The sequence below is a fragment of the Erythrolamprus reginae genome, chromosome 4 (genome assembly GCF_031021105.1).
Source record: "Erythrolamprus reginae isolate rEryReg1 chromosome 4, rEryReg1.hap1, whole genome shotgun sequence".
NCBI lineage: Eukaryota > Metazoa > Chordata > Lepidosauria > Squamata > Dipsadidae > Erythrolamprus > Erythrolamprus reginae.
This window is the reverse complement of record NC_091953.1, coordinates 68,269,752-68,290,314: the sequence shown is the minus strand read 5'-3', so window position 1 is coordinate 68,290,314 and position 20,563 is coordinate 68,269,752. Positions and strand designations below refer to the sequence as shown.

At 42.9% G+C, this 20,563-nt stretch overlaps 1 protein-coding gene across 1 annotated transcript in view; it reads left to right on the top strand.

Moving 5' to 3' along the window:
* Positions 1-20,563, top strand: part of USP9X (ubiquitin specific peptidase 9 X-linked) — a 270,458-nt gene that overhangs the window by 56,148 nt on the left and 193,747 nt on the right. The window contains exons 3-8 of the mRNA XM_070750538.1: positions 9,055-9,308; positions 10,864-11,009; positions 12,558-12,637; positions 14,224-14,336; positions 16,547-16,765; positions 17,313-17,428. Of these exons, the coding sequence (XP_070606639.1) occupies positions 9,213-9,308; positions 10,864-11,009; positions 12,558-12,637; positions 14,224-14,336; positions 16,547-16,765; positions 17,313-17,428 (770 nt within the window). The 5' untranslated portion in view covers positions 9,055-9,212. The remainder of the gene's footprint in view (positions 1-9,054; positions 9,309-10,863; positions 11,010-12,557; positions 12,638-14,223; positions 14,337-16,546; positions 16,766-17,312; positions 17,429-20,563) is intronic.

The window sequence follows — 20,563 nt, the reverse complement described above, 5'->3', positions numbered from 1 at the left end:
GTCAGAGAGCATCTTCAGTCGTTAAAGGCCGACCACATATCGGGAGTCCTCAATGTACAAGCGGATTGGCTCTCCCGGTGAAGTCTAGACCCAGGATAGTGGAGCCTTCATGTGGCTCTGTTTCAGCAAATCTGCCTCAGGTTCGGTCTCCCATCGCTAGACCTATTTGCGACCGAGGCCAATGCTCAACTCCCTCGATTCTTCTCCAGGTTCCCATCCCTGGGAGCGGAGGTAACCAACGCACTCAAAATCCCTTGGCCTCAAGGGCAGCTTTACGCCTTCCCTCCAATTCCATTTCTCCCAGTTGTGATCCATAAGATCATCCTCGAGAAGGCCCAGGTGATTCTGATAGCCCCTCACTGGCCATGCCGGCCCTGTTTTGCGGACCTACAACTTCTGTCCGTCCAGGACCCCTGGCGACTCCCCATTTCAGAGGATATGTTGCAGCAGGGCGCCTTCATCCAGATCCGGAGTGGTTCCACCTCACCGCTTGGTTATTATCCGGCGCGACTTAGACCTGCGAGGATATGACCCGGACATTGTAGAAATAATTCTAAAAGCCAGAAGAGTGTCCACCAACAGGATTTACGACCATACCTGGTCCAAATTCCACCAATGGTGCTCACAGGAGGATCTATCCCCCCTGTGTATTCCCATCCACAGGATAGTAGTTTTCCTCATGAAAGGGTTCCAGCAAGGCCTTTCATCCAGCACCATTCGTTGCTATCTGGCAGCCCTATCTTCGGTCTTACCGTGTTTCCCCGAAAGTAAGACAGTGTCTTACTTTCTTTTTATCCCCAAAAGCCCCACTATGTCTTACTTTCGGGGTATGTCTTATATTGGGGAAAAATTGTCGAACTTTTTGTTTTAACCATAAAATTAACATTTAGACGCGGTGACGTATGGAGGGGGGGGGCGGCGCGGATGTGGGCAGGAGGCGGCGCTCATTAAGATCAGAGGGAGGTGGCAGACGCGGCGACGTATGGAGGGGGGCGGCGCGGAAGTGGGCAGGAGGCAGCGCTCATTAAGATCAGAGGTAGGTGGCAGACGCGGCGATGTATGAAGAGGGACAGCGCAGGCGTGGGCAGGAGGCGGCGCTCATTTGGATCAGACGGAGGCGGCAGACGCGGTGACGTATGGAGGGGGGGTGGCGCGGAAGTGGGCAGGAGGCGGCGCTCATTAAGATCAGAGGGAGATGGAAGACGCGGCGACGTATGGAGAGGGGGACGGTGTGGACGTGAGCAGGAGGCGGCGCGCAGCTATATGAGAGGGAGGCGGCAATACCCCCGTGTTTCCCCGAAAGTAAGACATATGTCTTACTTTCGGGGTACGGCTTATATTAGCCGACCCCCCTGATACCCCTGATACGTCTTACAATCGGGGGTGTCTTACTATCGGGGAAACAGGGTAGCAGGGCCTCGCAGACAACCACTCCGCTCCTTTCCGGAAATTCAAGAATTTCTTAAAGGTATTTCAAACCTCAGACCTTCCAGGGTTCATAGATACCCATCCTGGGACTTACCGCGGGTTCTCCATTCCCTTACTCAGGCACCATACGAACCCCTAAGATCAGCGTCCTTCAGGTACCTATCTTACAAGGTAGCATTCCGGGTGGCAATAACATCTGCCCGACACATCTCAGAATTGGCAGCCTTTTCAATTAGGCAGGATCTATGCCAATTCCATCCGGACAAAGTAGTCCTGCGCTTGGACCCCACCTTTCTACCCAAGGTCAGTTCCATGTTCCATAGATCCCAGGACATTGTGTTGCCTTCATTTTGTTCCAACCAAAACCATCATCTTCGGTCAGATGGCACAACCTAGATCTCACCAGAGCCCTGATAATCTACATCCAACAGACAAGACCCATTCGAAGGTCTGAAGCTCTATTCGTGGCCTACCATCCCAGATCCATGGGATCCAATGTATCCTCAACCGTAATAGGGCGTTGGATCCGAGGGACCATCTCAAAGGCTTATGAGTCAGCTTCCTTCACCATACCTAGAAGTATCACAGCACATTCTACAAGAAGTGCAGCCACATCTGCCGCATGGGCAACTCAAGCTCCATTGGAAGAAGTATGCAAAGCAGCCACTTGGGCCTCTCCAAACTCTTTCATAAGACATTACAAAATTGACTCTTACGCTTCAGCGGATTCTGCCTTTGGCAGAAGAGTCCTCCAATCCGTTATCTCTCACGATAGCGGACTAATCCCTCCCTAGGGACTCATCTATTGGGTATGTCCCACGTGACTGCTGGACCCGCTCTCTCAGTACGGAGAATAGGCATTGATTGCTTACCTGAACGCCTCTTCTCGTACGATGAATGGGTACAGCAGTCATTTCCCTTCCTGTATTTCCTTTCTAACTATGGTTATTCCTTTAACGTGTTTTTTTCCTATCATGAGAGTTGAACACTATTGAGCCACCCCAATTGAGCCTAAGTCTATGGATTTGCGAATTCTGTGGAATGGGCGGATCCAGCAGGCTTTTTACAGACTAGGATCGGTCCTCAACGGATTGGACAGCGAGCAACCCACATGACTGCTGTACCCACTCATCGTACGAGAAGATGCGTTCAGGTAAGCAATCAACGCCTATTCTAATGTGGCGTACTCTATCTTACGTTAATATCTTGCAGCATGTATAGAAAAAGGATTATGCCACTGGAGAAACTTTGAATGCTTTTGGTGCAGTTTAGTGTGTATTTTAAATGCTTCTAGTAAACTTAAACTATTTGGTTTAATAGCTGAATATAAATTGCTCAAATCTTGTCAATTGACTTTCATGTACAGTTGCCAAGTGCTGAATTGCGATTATATGACCAAGGGGACAGTTTTCGGAACTTTGATCATAAGTAACCCTGGAGAGATTTGTCATAAATTGAGGATTACCTGTATTCTACATGTTAAAGCCTCTTTCAAGTTAAGGTATTCTCCTGTGATTTCTTGGACACATCTGTGGAATTATCTTGGCAACAGTATGTAAGGGATTTGATATTGTTTGCTTCTGAGGTTTTCTGATTTGTTGTGATTTATGTGTCTACCATACAGTCCTAATATACTGCTCAAAAAAAATTAAAGGGAACATTTAAACAACACAATATAACTCCAAGCAAATCAAACTTCTGTGAAACCAAACTGTCCACTTAGGAAGCAACACTGATTGGCCATCAATTTCATATGCTGTTGTGCAAATGGAATATACAACAGATGGTAATTATTGGCAGTTATCAAGACACACTCAATAAAGGAGTGGTTCTGCAGGTTTGGACCACAGACCACATCTCAGTACCAATGCTGAATGTTGGTTGTGTTTTCACACTCGGGGTAGCATGAGAGGGACTCTACAACCCACATGTGGCTCTGGTAGTGCAGCTCATCCAGGATGGCACATCAATGTGAGCTGTGGCAAGAAGGTTTACTGTGTCTGTCAGTGTAGTGTCCAGAGGCTGGAGGCGCTACCAGGAGACAGGCCAGTACGCCAGGAGATGTGGATGGGGCCATGGAGGGCAACCACCCAGCAGCAGGACTGCTACCTCTGCCTTTGTGCAAGGAGGAACAGGAGGAGCACTGCCAGAGTTGGCCCTCTGGAATCAGCTCCCCCCCAGAGATTCGTACTGCCCCCACCCTCCTCGCCTTCCCCAAAAGCCTCAAGACCCCTCTATGTCACCAGGCTTGGGGCAATTAGGCCTTGCCCCTCTGACCAATAAATGTAATGTATAGCGTGATTTGACTGTATGATTACATTAGGGTTTTTAGTTGTATTTTAAATTATTAGATTTGTGCTACATGCTTATGTTTGTATCTATTCTGTGAGCTGCCTCGAGAGGGGCGGCATACAAATCTAAATAATAATAATAATAATAATAAAAATAATAATAATAATAATAATAGTAATAGTAATAGTAATAATAATAATAATAGGTCCCTTTCAACTCTCTCAAATAAATAAATCCATCCATCCATCTATCCTCATTAACATTTTAGATCAGTAGAGGTGTGGCTGGACACATATATTTTACTTAGGTATTTTTCGTAGTACAGTGATTCGTCGTCTTACGAACTCCTCTTCATATGAACTTTTTGTGATACAAACTCGGTGTTTAAGATTTTTTTGCCTCCTCTTCTGAATTATTTTCAACTTATGAACCCGAGCCGCCGCCGCCAGGATGCCCCGAAGCGCTGGGATTTCCCTGGGAATCCTCGCCTCCGAACTTCCGTTGCCAGCCAAAGCGCCCATTCTTGCATTGCTGGGATTTCTCTGAGGCTCCCCTCGCTGGGATTCCCTTCATTTTTGTCAGCGCTGTTTTGAATCCCAGCGACAAACTCCCCCCTTCCAAATTGCATGGAGGAAATGAGCACAGTGGAAGGGACAAAAACAGGAGGCAAAGACTCATGGAGCTCAAGAGAGGAGAAAGGTGTGGGGGAGATGAGCAGAGTGGATGGAATAAAACAGGAGGCAGGGACTCACGGAGCTTAAGAAAGGCACTTTTCGTCTTGCTTCGTTGGGACTGCCACCTCTTGTTGTCCCTTCCCCCACTCCGTTTGCCTCAGCTTTGTCTGCTTGCCGCTTTTTTTTTTAAAGCCTTAATGTTTTGGATTTTCCTAATGGGCTTGCACGCATTATTCGCTTTTCCATTGATTCCTATGGGAAACATTGTTTCATCTTACGAACTTTTCACCTTACGAACCTCGTTCCAGAACCAATTTAAGTTCATAAGATGAGGTATTACTGTATAAGATGCACCTTGGTTTTGGGGAAAGAAAACAAGGGGAAAAAAGCCTCTGTCTCCCAGCAATTTGTCAAATAGCAAACAGTACAGATAATATTCACTGTTTGCTGTATATTTCTGTGTGTGCCTGATCCATAGAAATAGCAAAGAATTGGAGAAATATAAATTATGGCAGTATATTAATCCCAGAAAGTTTTCTTAAATGTAATCACACTAACTCCTCCCAATTATTTAAATAGATCTACTCCAAACATGACTAAGTCAGGGTTTAACTCAGCTGCCTTATCTTAGTATTAATACTTACCGTATATACTTCAGCGGGGAGAGGCGGCAACTGCCCTGTGTCTCCCGCAGCCGCTTCCCCGAGAGCGCTTTGGGCCAGCACTTTTGGAGCGACTGCCTTTCCTTCAGCGGGGAGAGGCGGCAACTGCCCTGCGCCTCCTGTCATTAGTTTTAAAAGAAAGATTTTGCTTAAAAAGGTGAAATTCCCACCACGAATTACAGTGCATGCACATATTAAAGGCTGGATGGACGAAGACAGAACAAAAAAATGGCTGGAACAAATTTGGAACAGATGACCAGGAGCAGCCTTAAAGAAAAAACCATCATTGCTAGTTTCAGAATATGTTCAGACAGACAGACAGGAAAGGCAGAAAGAAGGAAGGAAAGAAAGAAGGAAAGAAAGAAAGAAAGAAAGACCTCTGACCAAAATTGAACCCAAAATTTGTTGTTAAGCAAAAGTGTTGTTAAGTGAGAATCACCACATTTTACTCAATCCATGACATTTCCTAGCTCTAACAGTGATGTGCAAGCTAGGGAACTACTGGTACGTCTGAAGATATGTGTAATGTTCTAGTTATGGTTAACTGTGTGGCAGAAAGTGGACTCTGGGTTTGTTTTTCCTATTTCAGTAAATGAGGTTGAATTTATAGAATTTTACAAGAGCTCTCTCTCTCTGTATATACACATACAGTTTATATAGTAGATAATGTACAGTATATTTTTGTGTGCCTGTGTGTAATATGTATGTACACATATGTCATATATACATAGAATTAAATAGTATATTTTGGATGTTTGGTAATAGTAAATAGAGAGGGAAATTGTATCTCTTTGAGGCAAGGAGAGGCCAGGTACCCTAACCCAAACCAGCAGGAGCAGCGGGGGATTGAGGTAAGTACCGGTACTTGCATTTTTTTGTTGTCCATACCAGCGTTTTGGGGATATATACCTGTTTACCCTCTTTTAAACTTACAGAGCTAGTAGTGGTTTTCTTTGAAATAAATATTCTAAAACATTTAATCTACTGATGCTTCAATTGATGTAATTTTATTGGTTTCCATTTTTATAAATTACCAGTAGCTGCTGCATTTTCCACCCTCGACTTCTTATACTGCAGTCAATACATTTTCCCATTTTTTGTGGCAAAAGTAGGTGCCTCGGCTTATACTTGAGTATATACGGTAATACTGAAACAGGACATTTTGGATTATACTTTTACAGATCTTTAAAATTGATGTGGCTTTCTGGAAGTATTCTCTGCTATTTAAAAGAAGATACAATAGCACTGGGCCTCTTCAGATGAAGCATTTATTTTAAAAAACTTCATTTTGTTAAGTTAATAATAAAGCAATCTTTTAAAAATTAAGTTTAATAATTTGAACATTCTATAGGCATTTATAGTTATTGACGTACCTGTTTGCAGCAAAATACAAATATCCAGTTTCAGCAATGTCTGATCCCTCCAGCAATTTGCCTCCGTGCAGTTTTACTTTCACTTTCATTTTAGCATGTGTGCTTGTTTGCAATGTCTGAGTGTGGGGAGGCAGATAATTGGCTTGTGCTAAGCAGGCTCTGCTGCTGTTTGCTGCAAAGAGGTAAATTGCTGGAAGCAAAGATCAAAGAGTAGGGGGTAGATGAGTGGAGCCACATTCAGTGTATAAGACACACCCATGTTTTCACCCTTTTGGGGAGGATAAAAAGGTATGTCTTATACTCCCCAAAAATACGAAACATATTGAAAATGGAGATCAGGAGAATCAGTAAGATTCACAGCCTTCTCTGTGGCAGCCCTGGCCCTCTGGAATCAACTCTCCTGAGAGATCAGAACTGCCCCCACTTTCCTTGTCTTTCATAAATTGCTTAAGACCCACCTGTATCGCCAGGCATGGGGGAATTGAGACACCTCCCCTGGGCTTATATAGTTTATTTATGGTATGCTTGTGTTGTATGGTTTTTTAATGATGGGTTTTTTAGATTTTTTAAAAAAATATTAGATTTGTTATATTATTACTATTCTTGTTGTGAGCCGCCCTGAGTCTGCGGAGAGGGGCGGCATACAAATCTAATAAATTATTATTATGAAATTATTAATTATTAAAAGTATCTCACTATTGGCCATGGATTAACATTTCTAAGTGTTCTATGATGATACATGCCAAATGATGTTTTTCTAAAATATAAAACAGACACAAGAGAAAAGATGGTTGGGTCATAAAATTGAACATTATGGAGTAAATTCATTAACGCTAATCATTTGGTTGTAAAGAAATATGATATTTCTTAGGTTATTTGGGACTGTAGTTAGATATATAAGAAATAGAGAATGTTTTCCTTGAATGACATTTTTATATCTTCAGGATATTTAAAATAACATGTAAAATAGAAATAAAAAAGGTGTTCAACAAGGGTGCCCCCTTGCCCCATTAATTTTCATACTAGCATTGGAAGGTTTATTAAGAAATATAATAAATAAAAAAGAAATAAAAGGCCTGAAAGTAAAAAAAGAGGAATATAAATTACAAGCTTATTCCGATGATATGGTCTTCATCCTTGAAGAACCGCTAGAAAATGCTACTATTCTCTTTGACGAGATTGAAAAGTTTGGAAAAGTTGCAGGACTAAAAATTAACAAAAGTAAAACTAAAATAATAACTAAAAATATGACAACTAAGCAAAATGAAAAATTGAAAAATGGGCCAAACTATCACTACTCTGCAAAATTGTTTTAATAAAGATGAATGTACAGTAGTACCTCGTGATACGAACCCCTCGTCATATGAACCTTTCAAACTTTTTTTGCCTTACGAACCCGCTGCCGCGAACGCCGAACCTAGAAATTAGGCAAAAGTTCATGTTTGGGAGAACGCCGAGAAGCGCAGCCGCCCGGCTGTCACCTTCGCAGAAGAGCCGTGGAACTGTCGGCGGTCAGGAGGCTCAAACAGAGGTGGGAAATCCCAATAGGGAATTCCAGGGGCGGAGCTTTGATGTCACAAAGATGTCCTTCCTGGAGTCCACATTTCAGCCGGCCAGGAAGGACGTCTCCGTGACGTCAAAGCTCCGCCCCTGGATTATTAATATTGATGAGTGGGAAAAAATATGGACTATTAATTATAAATTAACAACATCTACATATAAAGAGAATATTTATAACATGTTCTACAGGTGGCATTTGCCACCTGCCCGATTTTCTAAAATGTTTCCAAATACATCACCAAAATGCTGGAAGTGCCAAAAGAAAATTGGAACCTTCTACCATACTTGCCCAAAGGCCAAAAAATTTTGGACTAAAATCAAAAGTCTTTTAGAGCAAATAACAAATTTACAAATCCCATTAAAACCAGAGTTATATATGCTCGGAATTATCAGGCAAAAAATAGCAAAAGAGGACAGATATCTAATAATACACATAACAACTGCGGCCAGAATCACATTTGTGCAAAATTGGAAACTAAGTAATATTCCATCTACCTTAAATATAATAAATAAAATTTATGAAATTGCTGAAATGGATAAACGACAATGGAAATTCGACAAAAAGACAATACAGAATTCTACCAGACGTGGAAAAGATGGTATAACTGGGTTGACCCAAATTTTTTTAAAAAAAACTTTAAATAATTACATTACAGTCAAATATGTTATTTCCTAGCAAGGGCAGACTAGATGGACCATGAGGTCTTTTTCTGCCGTCAGTCTTCTATGTTTCTATGTTTCTAATCTTGTTACCCTTTATTATTCCTTTATTATAAAATACTGGATATAAGTGTGAAATAAACACGGCCAAGACTCATGTAAATATATGAATATAGAAAACTATAGTGAAAGCTGTACCAACAATGCCAACTTGCAGGTGGCAAATATATTTTTGTTTTATCTTTGTTTTGCCTTCCCCCCCCTCTTTTTCTGTGTGTTGCTGTTTCTTTTTTTTCTGTTTTGCATTTGTCTTGTTTTCTTTTTAATGTCAATAATTAATAAAGATTATTTTTTAAAAAATAATTTTTTAAAAAAAATAACATGACATATTAAATTATCTTTCAGATTATGCAATGGTCTCTGCAAGATGGCTTGTTCTTGAGTTGGAGCTTTTTAAAACAGATCTACGCTGGTACTTCATCTTTATTAAGCCAACTATAAGTTTTTCTCTTTCAACAACTACATAAGCAGACAAAATTGCAAAAATCTGCCCTGTTTCGAGTATGACAGCCACGACTCGTGGCTCTCCAGTAGGAGGGAATGACAGTCAGGGACAGGCTCCTGATGGACAGTCCCAGCCTCCTATCCAGCAGAATCAGGTATGTTGAATATGTATTTGTAATTTACATACTTTCATCTGAATATAACAGTAGAGAGTTCTAATTAGTTCTTTACAATTATTACTGTTATATGAATTTCACAATTAATACTAGTGGGCTACTGTTGGCTGCAAATACAGATAATTCTTGCTTAATATCCATTTAGTAACTATTCTAAATCACCATAGTGCTAAATGAATGGGACTTAACAAGACCTAATAATTGTGGCCATCATAGCTTTCTTGGGCCATATAGTGATTTGGGCCTTTGGCAATTGGGTTGTAGTTACAATGTTGCAGTGTCCCGTGATCACATGACTTCCATTTCACCTTCAACCTTCACTGCTTGCTTCTGACAAGCAAAGTCAATGGAAAAGCTGCGAGGAGATCACAGATTGTAATTGTATATCTGTGGTACACGGTGCCTGCAAGGATTGGCCTAATAATGTGTCCCAGCAACTCAGGCTGCTAGAAATTATATCATAGGTTGATGCAATGATGTGACATCATTATGACCATGTCACTTATGAATGGTGTTCCTAGTCCCAATAAACTTTGGTAAGTGAGGACTATCTATAATTTTTAAAAAATATTCACAAATTAAGATGCTTAATAAAACAAGGCTACAGAAGTTCTGGTTGGATTTGCTAATCAAATGTTTCCGTTTTCTATGACTCTGCTTGGTTCAATGCCAAAATGAGAATAGATGTGTATTTTAGCTGTTTAGAATAATCTAATCAGTCTTGCTCTATATAGGAAGGGTAACTAAATGTTTTGACGAGCCTTCAATAAAAATAATGCATTTAGTGGACTGGGAAGATTGTTACCATTTCTGACAATATATGTACTTATGTATAGTAGCAGATAAATAATTGAGCTAAGATAAACAGTATAAATCATACAAGAAGCAGTGAGACAATCATCAGGGCTTAAAATCTGCAGTAGTTGTAGATGGTATAATTTTTTGCTCACCTAGAGGTTTGCTTGGCATGCAAAGTATTTAGATACACGAGATTCTGAACCTAAGCTTTATCAATATTTATTTTGTGTAAACAGCATGAGTGCTATTTTATTTATTAGATAATACAGAGTCCCTAAAATGATCACATTTTTCAGCAATCAATATTAGAAAAGGGTATATTAAAATTTCATTGACTTTGGAAAGAAATAATGTTTTAAATAAAAAAATTAGTATCCTGTCAAAAGAGAAATATGATATCTCTAGATACCATTATAGTAGTCAGAAGTTATAAAACACAAACTTGGAATAAACGAAGTTAAAATAAACACTGTACTTGTTGCAGTGGAATGAGAGTGGTAAATGTATTCATATGGTGGTAGGAAGAACAAGGAGGTCTGTCATTGACCACAGTTGGAAATAATATCCCATCATTAAGTTTTAATGCAATCTTGAATATAAAAACCTAAATAAGCAGAAAACAGTAATCAACCTTCCTAACCTTTCCAGAATCTCAATGTTTAATCATGTTTAAATACTCATAAACAAAAACAATGGAATTTGAATAGTTCATAGAAATCCATAATTTCCATTTCAGACTTCTTCACCTGATTCTTCAAATGAGAATTCCCCAGCTACTCCCCCTGATGAACAGGGTCAAGGTGATGCCCCACCACAACTTGAAGATGAAGAGCCTGCATTTCCACACACCGATTTGGCAAAATTGGATGACATGATCAACAGGTTTTTAAAAAAAAATTTTTTTTTTAAAGTTTTAACCGGTTAACTTCTGTTGGCATGTGGATTTATTTCAGTAACTTTTAAACCAGTGTTTCCTAACCTTTTTTGAGCCACGGCACATTATTCACATTTACAAAATCCTGGGAAACATTGAGCGGTGGCGGGGTGGGTGGGTTAGGAGGCTAAAAAAAGTTTGGACAAAAAAAATCTCTCTTCCTCCCTTTCACTCTATTTCTCCCTCCCTCCCTCTTTCTCTCCCATCCTTCCTCTTTCTTTCCCTCTCTCTCTCTCCATCCCTCTTTCTCTCTTCCTTCCTCCTTTTTGCTCTCTATCTCTCTCTCCCTCCTTCCCTCCATGTCTTTCCCTCTCTCTTTCTCTCTCTTTTGCTTTCTCTCTCTCTCTTTCTCTGTCTCTCTCGCTATCTCTCTCTTTCTCTCTTGCTATCTTTCTTTCTCTCTTTCTCTCTTTCGTACACCACGCCGGCAAAAGCGGCATCGGGCAGTAACCAGAGGTGGCGGCAGAGCGGTCGACTGCGAGTGGGAGCCCTGACGGCAGTGGCTGAACGTGTTGCTGTACATGCTGGTGCTGTGCTGGGCATGGGCGTGGGGCTGGCACCTCCGTCCTGGCCCAGCCAGCAGGCCAGTGCCAGCCACGCAGTACCAGCATGTACGACATCCAGCAACGCGTCCAGCCACCACCGTCGGTGCCTACGCCTTGGAGCTCCCACTTGTAGCTGCCGCCCCGAATGTATGGAGAGGGGTGGCATACAAGTCTAATAAAATAAGCAAGTAAATAAATAAATACTGCCTGGTGCCGCTGCTGCTGTCGCCCTCCCACTGCCGGTGCTCTCCCTCTGGGCCCCAAAGGTCAGTTGGCGCCGCTCCTGCCAGGGAAACTCCAGCTGGGTGTGGCACTGCTGGTGCCTCCGCTCTGGAGCTGTCACTCGCAGCTGCCCCCCGCCCCCCCGGGCTACTGCCTGGTACCCCTGCTGCCGGCGCCCTCTTGCTGGGCCCCAAAGCTCACCTGCCGCGAAGAAGGAAGGCATGAAAAAGGACGTGCGAAGAATGGCCATGTCTGGTGGCACACTGGTTGAAAACCACTGTTTTAAACAAATGCATCCACTTCTTGTTTACTAACTACCTTGGTTATTGATTATTTGAAATATGACAAAAAGTAAAAAATTAATACTTTCCAACCAATGTGTACATTTATAACTAAATTTTATATTCATGACAACACTGCATGCTGGAATAAGAGTAATGCTGGTGTAGCTGTATGAAAACTTGATTTATATATGAAATGACAAAAACTCAGTGATATTCACAGCATCTATCTTTTCTCAATCGTGTATCACTTAATGACCTGGTCATTGGAACAGATCAGTTGCTAAACAAGGAGTGCACGTAAAACCTGAATTGTTTACAAAAAACAGTATCAAATTATGGCACACTTTTTCTAAGTGTTTCTGAATTCATGACCATGTATTCAGGATACATGAGTGGGGAAACCTAGATGTAATGTAAAATGAATTATATTCTTACATTTTTCTAGACCCCGATGGGTTGTTCCTGTGTTGCCCAAGGGAGAGTTAGAAGTTCTTCTAGAAGCTGCTATTGAGCTTAGTAAAAAGGGTAAGCTGAAAAATAAAGCATTAATAAAAATGGATATAATTAATATTCCTGGCTACATTTTACAATGGTTTACCTGTATAAATTGGGAATACAGTGATCCCCCGAGTTTCGCGCTCTCGATCATTGCTAATCGCTATATCGCGATTTTTCCACCCGGAAGGAAAAACACCATCTGCGCATGCGCGCCCCTTTTTTCTATGGCCACGCATGCGTAGATGGTGGAGTTTGCGTTCCCCGGGCAGATCAGCTGCTGGGCGGCTTCCCTGGGTCTTCCCCCTCTTGCTGGCGGGAGGGTGAGCGGCGGGCATCAGCGAGGAGCCGGGGTTTCCCCTTTGCGTGGGCGGCCAGTAAGACCCCAGCGCCGCTTCCCAGCTGAGTCCCGAAGCCAAACGCGGAAGTTCGCCTTTGCCGTCTGGCTTCAGGACTCAGCTGGGAAGCGGCGCGAGCGAACGGCGTGGGCGGGCGAAGGGCGGGCGAGCGGCAACGAGGAGTTTGCGTGGGCGGTGGGGAAACCCCAGCGCCACTTCCCAGCTGAGTCCCGAAGCCAAACGCGGAAGTTCGCCTTTGCCTTCTGGTTTCAGGACTCAGCTGGGAAGCGGCGCGAGCGAACGGCGTGGGCGGGCGAAGGGCGGGCGAGCAGCAGCGAGGAGTTTGCGTGGGCGGTGGGGAAACCCCAGCGCCGCTTCCCAGCTGAGTCCCGAAGCCAAACACGGAAGTTCGCCTTTGCCTTCTGGCTTCAGGACTCAGCTGGGAAGCGGCGCGAGCGAACGGCATGGGCGGGCGAAGGGCGGGCGAGCGGCGGGCGCGCGGGCAGGCAGGTGGCGGACAAGCGGCGGGCGGACAAGACAAGCGGCGGGCGCGGCAGCAGCGAGGAGTTTGCGTGGGCGGCGGGGAAACCCCAATCTTCGGCTCCTCGCTGCTGCGGCGGAAGTAAAAACACCATCTGCGCATGCGCAGATGGTGTTTTTACTTCCGCACCGCTACTTCGCGAAGAATCGATTGTCGCGAGGGGTCCTGGAATGGAACCCTCGCGATAATCGGGGGACCACTGTAGTCTTAAACAGACATTACCTTAGTGCCTTTGCATTCCTGTTTCTTTTGTAACCCCTCAAAAACATTTAGTTTTTATAAGTCTACTTTACATCCCCAGTTTCTGATTATTTTTTCTTCCAGGTTTTTGGATTTTTCACATTAAAAATCCTGTGATGTTAAATATTTTAGATTTATTAAAGAAACTAGCACTTTTATTCAGTTTTGATAAAGTATAATAGATATCATGTTTTCCTGAAAATAAGACCCTGTGTTATATTTTCTGAATCCCAAAATAAGCACTTGGCCTTATTTTCAGGGAGGTCTTATTATTTTGGGGCGAGTGGAGCAAGATGGGGCTCCTTGCCATCTTACCTGATTTCTAGCTCTTTCTCCCTAACCTTAATCAAAGGAAATAATAATAGGTTTACCTTTGGGGAAACACTGTACCTAAAACTACAAAGGGCTTTAAATATTGAAAAAGATTTTGAATGATCTGTTGTCATTGGTACTTTGATTGAATTTCCATAGAAATAATTGTATTATTTTTTACATAGGTCTTGATGTTAAAAGTGAGGCATGTCAGCGATTTTTCCGAGATGGGTTAACGATTTCTTTCACAAAAATACTTACAGATGAAGCAGTGAGTGGCTGGAAATTTGAAATTCATGTAAGTTGGAGTTAGATATTCATAAATTTATCATAATAAGCATAATAAGGTGTACTAAAATGGAGATTGAATTTCCCCTGGCTTTCAAAAGCAATAATTCCCAATTTTTTTGAATAGGGAAATACTTTTAATATTAAACTTTTTGCAGTTCTCATGATAGTAATTGTATACACCTCATCAGGAATTGACAATGTGAAGTGTGAAAGTGTTCAGAAGAAAAATATAGGATGTAACATGCACAGAGAGTCATTGGGTAGCTGTGTGAAAGAAAGGGAGAACAGTAGAAGCTGGTAGAGAACAGCTGTGCCAAGGTGAGGACATTTATAAGAAGCTTACAGGAAAGCAGATAGGCGCAATTCAGGATCCCAACCTAGAATAGATGCACACATATACATAAAGGAATATGGTTCCAGACTTTGCTTTAAATCAGGGGTCCCAACTCTTGGGCTGTGGCCCACTACTGTCCTTTGAGTCATTCTTGCATGAGCAGCAGGAGAATGCATACCCATACACTCCATTTGCACAAACAGCTGTGCAAGCTTGTCCGGAACTATCTTCTCCCCCTGCCATTGGGCCGCAAAGCTGGAAAGGTTGGGGAAGTCTGCTTTAAATAGTTCAACTACAGACAGTGGCAGAGAGAGAATTTTGCTTTCACAATCAGTTTTGAGCAGTCCCTGAGATCTTTGGAAATTTGCTGTAAAGTTTTCAGTAATCCTAAAGTCCTAAATGGCTCAGGGCCAGACTATTATGGGACCGCCTCTGCCCTCATACCTCGCTGTGGCCAGTAAGGGCCCACAGAGTTGGCCTTCTCAAGGTCCTGTCCACCAAACAATGTTGGTCTGCAGGACCTCAGGGAAGAGCCTTCTCCATGGCAGCTCCGAACCTGTGGAATTAACTGCTCCCCAGAGATCCGCGCTGTCTCCTCCCTATTGGTCTTCCGGAAAGCTGTTAAGATCTGGCTTTTCCGGCAGGACTGGAATTAGATTGATTGTAATGTATGCATGGTTTTTTAAAATGATATTATTGTTTTATTACATTGTTGATTTTATTGTTGTATTTTTATTTATTTTTACTATTGTATTTATGACTGTTAACCGCTCTGAGTTTGTTTTGGAATGAGCGGCATATAAATAAATAAGTAAGTAAAGCAAGCAAGCAGACAGACTGTCAGACAGACAGACAGACAGACAGACAAATAAATAAATAATCAGAATCCAAAACTGGAGACGGAAGCATAATTAGGCACAGTATAAGAGTCAGTATCAGAGGTAGGTGCGTTGGCTCAGTGACTGAGCTTGTCTATCAGAAAGGTTGGTAATTCGGGGTTCGTATCCCTAGTGTCACGTAATGGAGTGAGCTCCCATTACTTGTCCCAACTTCTGCCAACCTAGCAGTTTAAAGGCATGTAAAGTGCAAGTAGAAAAATAGGGATGGCCTACCTTTGGTGGGAAGGTAACAGCATTCCGTGCACCTTTGGCATTTAGTGATGCTGGCCAAATGACCAGGAGACATCTTCAAACTGCGCTGGCTTTTTGGCTTAGAAATTGAGCGCCCCCTAGAGTCGGGAACAACTAGCACATATGTGCAAGAGGAACCTTTACTTTTATCATAGGTAGGTAAACAGATACTTGGGGTTCCAAGGAGCAGATTTTCCACAGACATGAGCTCAGGTCATAGAGTACCATTGCATTTTTTCAATAAAAGAAATTAAATTTCTCATGTCATTGAATATTCAAAACTTCCTCAGGCTGAAATTCAGTTAGCAGGCTCCTCTGAATCAGCTGATCATGACATGCAGGAACAGTACCATTAATGAGAAAAACCATGCATGTACTGTCTATGCTGGATGGGAAGTGTCATTGGAAAAAAAGAGTCATTTATTTATTTGACTTCTATGCCGCCCAATCCCGAAGGGTGGCTTACAGTTGCCCTTGATCCACTGGTATTATTCTTTTCAATTTTCTATCTAGGCAGTGGAATATTTTTTAGTCAGTGGTTGTGAATAGAAGAGCAGTGTGATTGTGTTTTGTTTTATTTGCCATGTTTGGTATGTGTCACAGACCTCTTGTAAAAAAATATCAATTCATTTGGTAATTGTTAGTTTAAACCTAAAACACACTGTAGTGAGCAGTGTATTTATTGCTGTAATAAGTTTAGTGACAAAATTTGAATGCAAGGCAGCATATTTAAAATCATTTTCTTTTAAATAGAGGTGTATCATTAACAACACCCATCGCCTTGTTGAACTTTGTGTGGCAAAGCTGGCCCAAGATTGGTTTCCTCTTCTTGAACTTCTTGCAATGGCCTTAAATCCTCATTGCAAATTCCATCTTTATAATGGCACACGTCCCTCGGAAACTGTTCCTGCTGGAGCTCAGCTAGCTGAAGATGAACTTTATGCTCGTCCTCCAGACCCAAGGTCACCAAAGGTATGCTGATTGAAATTGAGATGAAATCTCTGAAAAGTAACTTCCAGAGATAAGGGAAAACTACAGAAACTGGATTTCTTTTGATTTGTTATTTGAGTCAGAAAAACTAGCATTTGTACATTTATTTCAACAGAAGCCTATGAAGAGTTTTTTTTAAATACGATTTTAGTCTGATATTTAAATATCATTGGCAATTTTGATTCAGTTTCTTTTTGTACTATAGATAAATAAATTTATTTTAGCTAAGCTATATTATGCAACCTAATATACATAGATTTTTAAAGATAATCCTCCTGACTTTGTTTCTGACAAAAAACTCCTTATTCTGCCTTTCAAATGTCATAATTAAAGACTGAATTTTGTGTTATAATTTTTCAAATTTCCAAATTTCAATAAAGTTTAAAGGATAATACCAGGTAATGGTAAAAGAACAATACTTTAAAGATACTGGCATCTAATTTTAATCAAATATGTTGAGCAACATTTGTGATGTAAATATGTGTTTGGTGGTAGAAATTACTTGTAAAGCAGAAAATATTTTTTGTAGGGTTGGCTAGTAGATCTCATCAACAAGTTTGGCACATTAAATGGATTTCAAATCCTACACGATCGTTTTATGAGTGGATCAGCACTGAATGTTCAGATTATTGCAGCTCTCATCAAGTAAGTTCTTCTAAGGAAGTGTTTGAAATTTAGCTGAACAACAATAAACATTTTAATTCAAATATCTTTCTGTACATTGTATGATAAAGTTACTATTATATGCACTTTTCCACATTTCTCAAAATGCAAAGAAGATTGCACAGTTCTGAAATATAAGAAAGTGAGAATACATAGTATTAAAAAGTGAACTCGGAAAGTGGTTTATATACAATAGTGGATTTGACCCTGTAGATAACATTTATCCTCTTAACAAATCAAAATACCTGGTTTTTCTATAGAAACAGAAGATTGATGGCAGAAAAAGACCTCATGGTCCATCTAGTCTGCCTTTTTACTATTTCTTGTATTTTATCTTAGGATGGATATATGTTTATCCCAGGCATGTTTAAATTCAGTTACTGTGGATTTACCAACCATGTTTGCTACAAGTTTGTTCCAAGCATCTACTACTCTTTCAGTAAAATAATATTTTCTCATGTTGCTTCTGATCTTTCCCCAACTAACCTCAGATTGTGCCCCCTTGTTCTTGTGTTCACTTTTCTATTAAAAACACTTCCCTCCTGAACCTTATTTAACCGTTTAACATATTTAAATGTTTTGATCATGTCCCCCCCCCCTCGCTCAGAGGCCTGGCAATCAGAATTGCGGCTAAGGTCAGAGAACGGGGCGTCTTTGCCGGCTTCCAAGAGCTCCGGCCCTTACACCTGAGAAGGAGCCCAGTCAGGGATGGTGGGGGGGAGGGGGAGGACGCTTGAGACCGTCGGTGTTGCAAGGCTGAAGGCTGTTTTCATTGCGAGAGAACGGTCCCGTGGAAGGGTCGCTGTTTGTTGATCCAAGCGCTGGCAGAGAAGAAACAGCAGAGACAGACACCTTCTGCACATTTCTGCAGCAGACAATCCCTCTGTCCGCTTGCTCCCGAGTAAAAGTCCTTGGCTTTTTCTCTCTCTGTCTCCATTCCAAATGGCAGCCCTTCTATGGTGGCGGCGGCAGCATTCGGCGGGCTACTCGCTCTCTTACTGCCGCAGGGATTTCCCCTGCCTTATGACTGCCACTGCCGGGATTTCCCATTTGCTTGCCACCCCCGCCGGGATTCCCTGCCTCCTTTTGCTTGCACCGGTAGTCCCGAGGCGGGAAATCCTGGCCGTGGCAAGGACCCGCGCTTTGGCCTCAGACAAGGCTTCCTGGATCTCACTCCGTGCCGGCAGTTGCCTCTGAAATGGAGGATAAAAAAAGTTTTCCTTCACTCAGCGGCATCTCGGCTGGTCCTTCCATTCCAGACCCGGCTGTATCTCGGGCAGGCGGTGGCAGCTGGCGCGGCCTGCAGAAAGCAAATGCTGAAGCCGTCTGGAGTGGGCCGTTTTCAGAAGAGGGGGGACGCTTGAGACCGTCCTTGCAGAGATGTGGGAATCCAAAATTTGTTCCAGAGATGCCACCAGGAAGAAGGAAGAGGAGTTGGTCCCGAATCCTCATATGCGCTGCAGCGGGGCAGCTCTTCCCGGCCGGGCTACTGCTCCTCCCCCTGGAACTCCCAACTTGGCAGGAGAGCAAGTGAGCAAGCGAGAGAGACCAGCCACGGTGTCCCTGTAGTGGGCAGGAGAGTGAGCGCGTGAGAGGAACGAGCCTTCTTCAGCAGGCATTGGAATCTCCGGTGGGAGGAGCAGTAGCCTGGCCAGGCAGAGCTGCCCTGCTGCAGCGTGCATGAGAATTCAGGACCAACTTCTCTTCCTCTGCGCAGCCGGAGAAGGCTCGTGTCAGCGAACCAGCTAGCATCTGAGAAATAAATCTCAATCCACTGCTGTGTAAGTACAGAATGTTCCATTTATTATCAGAGCCATATGTGGATTCTTGCCGTGATACACCAACAGTGGAATTCACTTCTGTAATTATTTAAGTTAAAGTTCATTTTCACAACCCCATACCCACAAGTGCATCACATGTACCAATCCGGGGAAGGGAATGCTGGCTTCTTCCTTGTTCAGTCGATCTAGGGCTCTGCGCAAGGAATGTGCCGTGGTGCCAATCTCTCTCCCCCCCCCCCTCTCTCTCTCCCCCTCCCTCCCTCCCTCTCTCTCTCTCTCACTCCTCCCATATCACTATCGCGGTTACTGTGTCAAGTGGCCTGGCAGGCGGCCCCCCTTCCCCAAACCCCCATCTCCTGGAACAATAGAATAAAGTATCAGAGCAGTACCGCTTCCAAAACATTCCACTCCTCCCTCCGGGAACCCTTTGCTTATTCGGGTAATTCTTATGGAACTGCCTGACTAACCTATCAGCCTTGACATCCCGACTCTTTACCCAGGTAGCCTCTGACAGAGGGTGCCCCTTCCAATGAATTAGGTACTGTAAATTTCCTCTAAAAATGAGGGAATCCAATTTTTTTTCTACTTCGTAGTAGGATTCCCCCTGAGTCACAACAGGGGAAGGGGGCGGCTGTTCGTGTGGCCTAACGTTGGACCCGATCACCGGCTTAAGCAGGCTGCAGTGAAATACAGGGTGGATCCTCCCTAGGATTCTAGGCAACGCAAACTGCACCGTGACCGGGTTGATTACTTTCACAATTGGGAAAGGGCCCAGGAATTTTGGACCTAGCTTTTTGCTAGGCAACTTCAACTGAATGTACTTGGTAGATAGGAAAACCTTATCTCCCACTCTAAAAGGGGGTTGGGGAAATGGGTGTTTATCTGCTTGCTTCTTGTAGGCTTGCGCTATCACCACCAGCGCTTTCTTGGTGTCCTCCCATGCTCTCTTCAGTCTCTCCATCCACTCCGCCAACGTGATAGACGAGGAAGTTTCTGTAGGTAGTTCCGTCATGGGAACGAAATCTCGACCACTGGTAACCTGGAAAGGAGTTAGTCCCGTGATACTGTGTATAGAATTGTTGTAATCTACTTCTGCGAAAAGCAACAATTCAGCCCAATCATTCTTCTGGTAACTCACATAACATCTAAGGTATTGTTCCACTAGGGCATTAGCTCTCTCTGCTGCTCCATTTGTGGAAGGGTGAAATGCAAAACTAAGTCCTTGGCTGGAACCAATGTTGCAAACAAATTCTCTTAGGAATCTGGCAGTGAATTGAACGCCCCCCCCCCCCCCCAATCTGATATGATTCCATGCAACCTGTAAATGTGTTTTAGG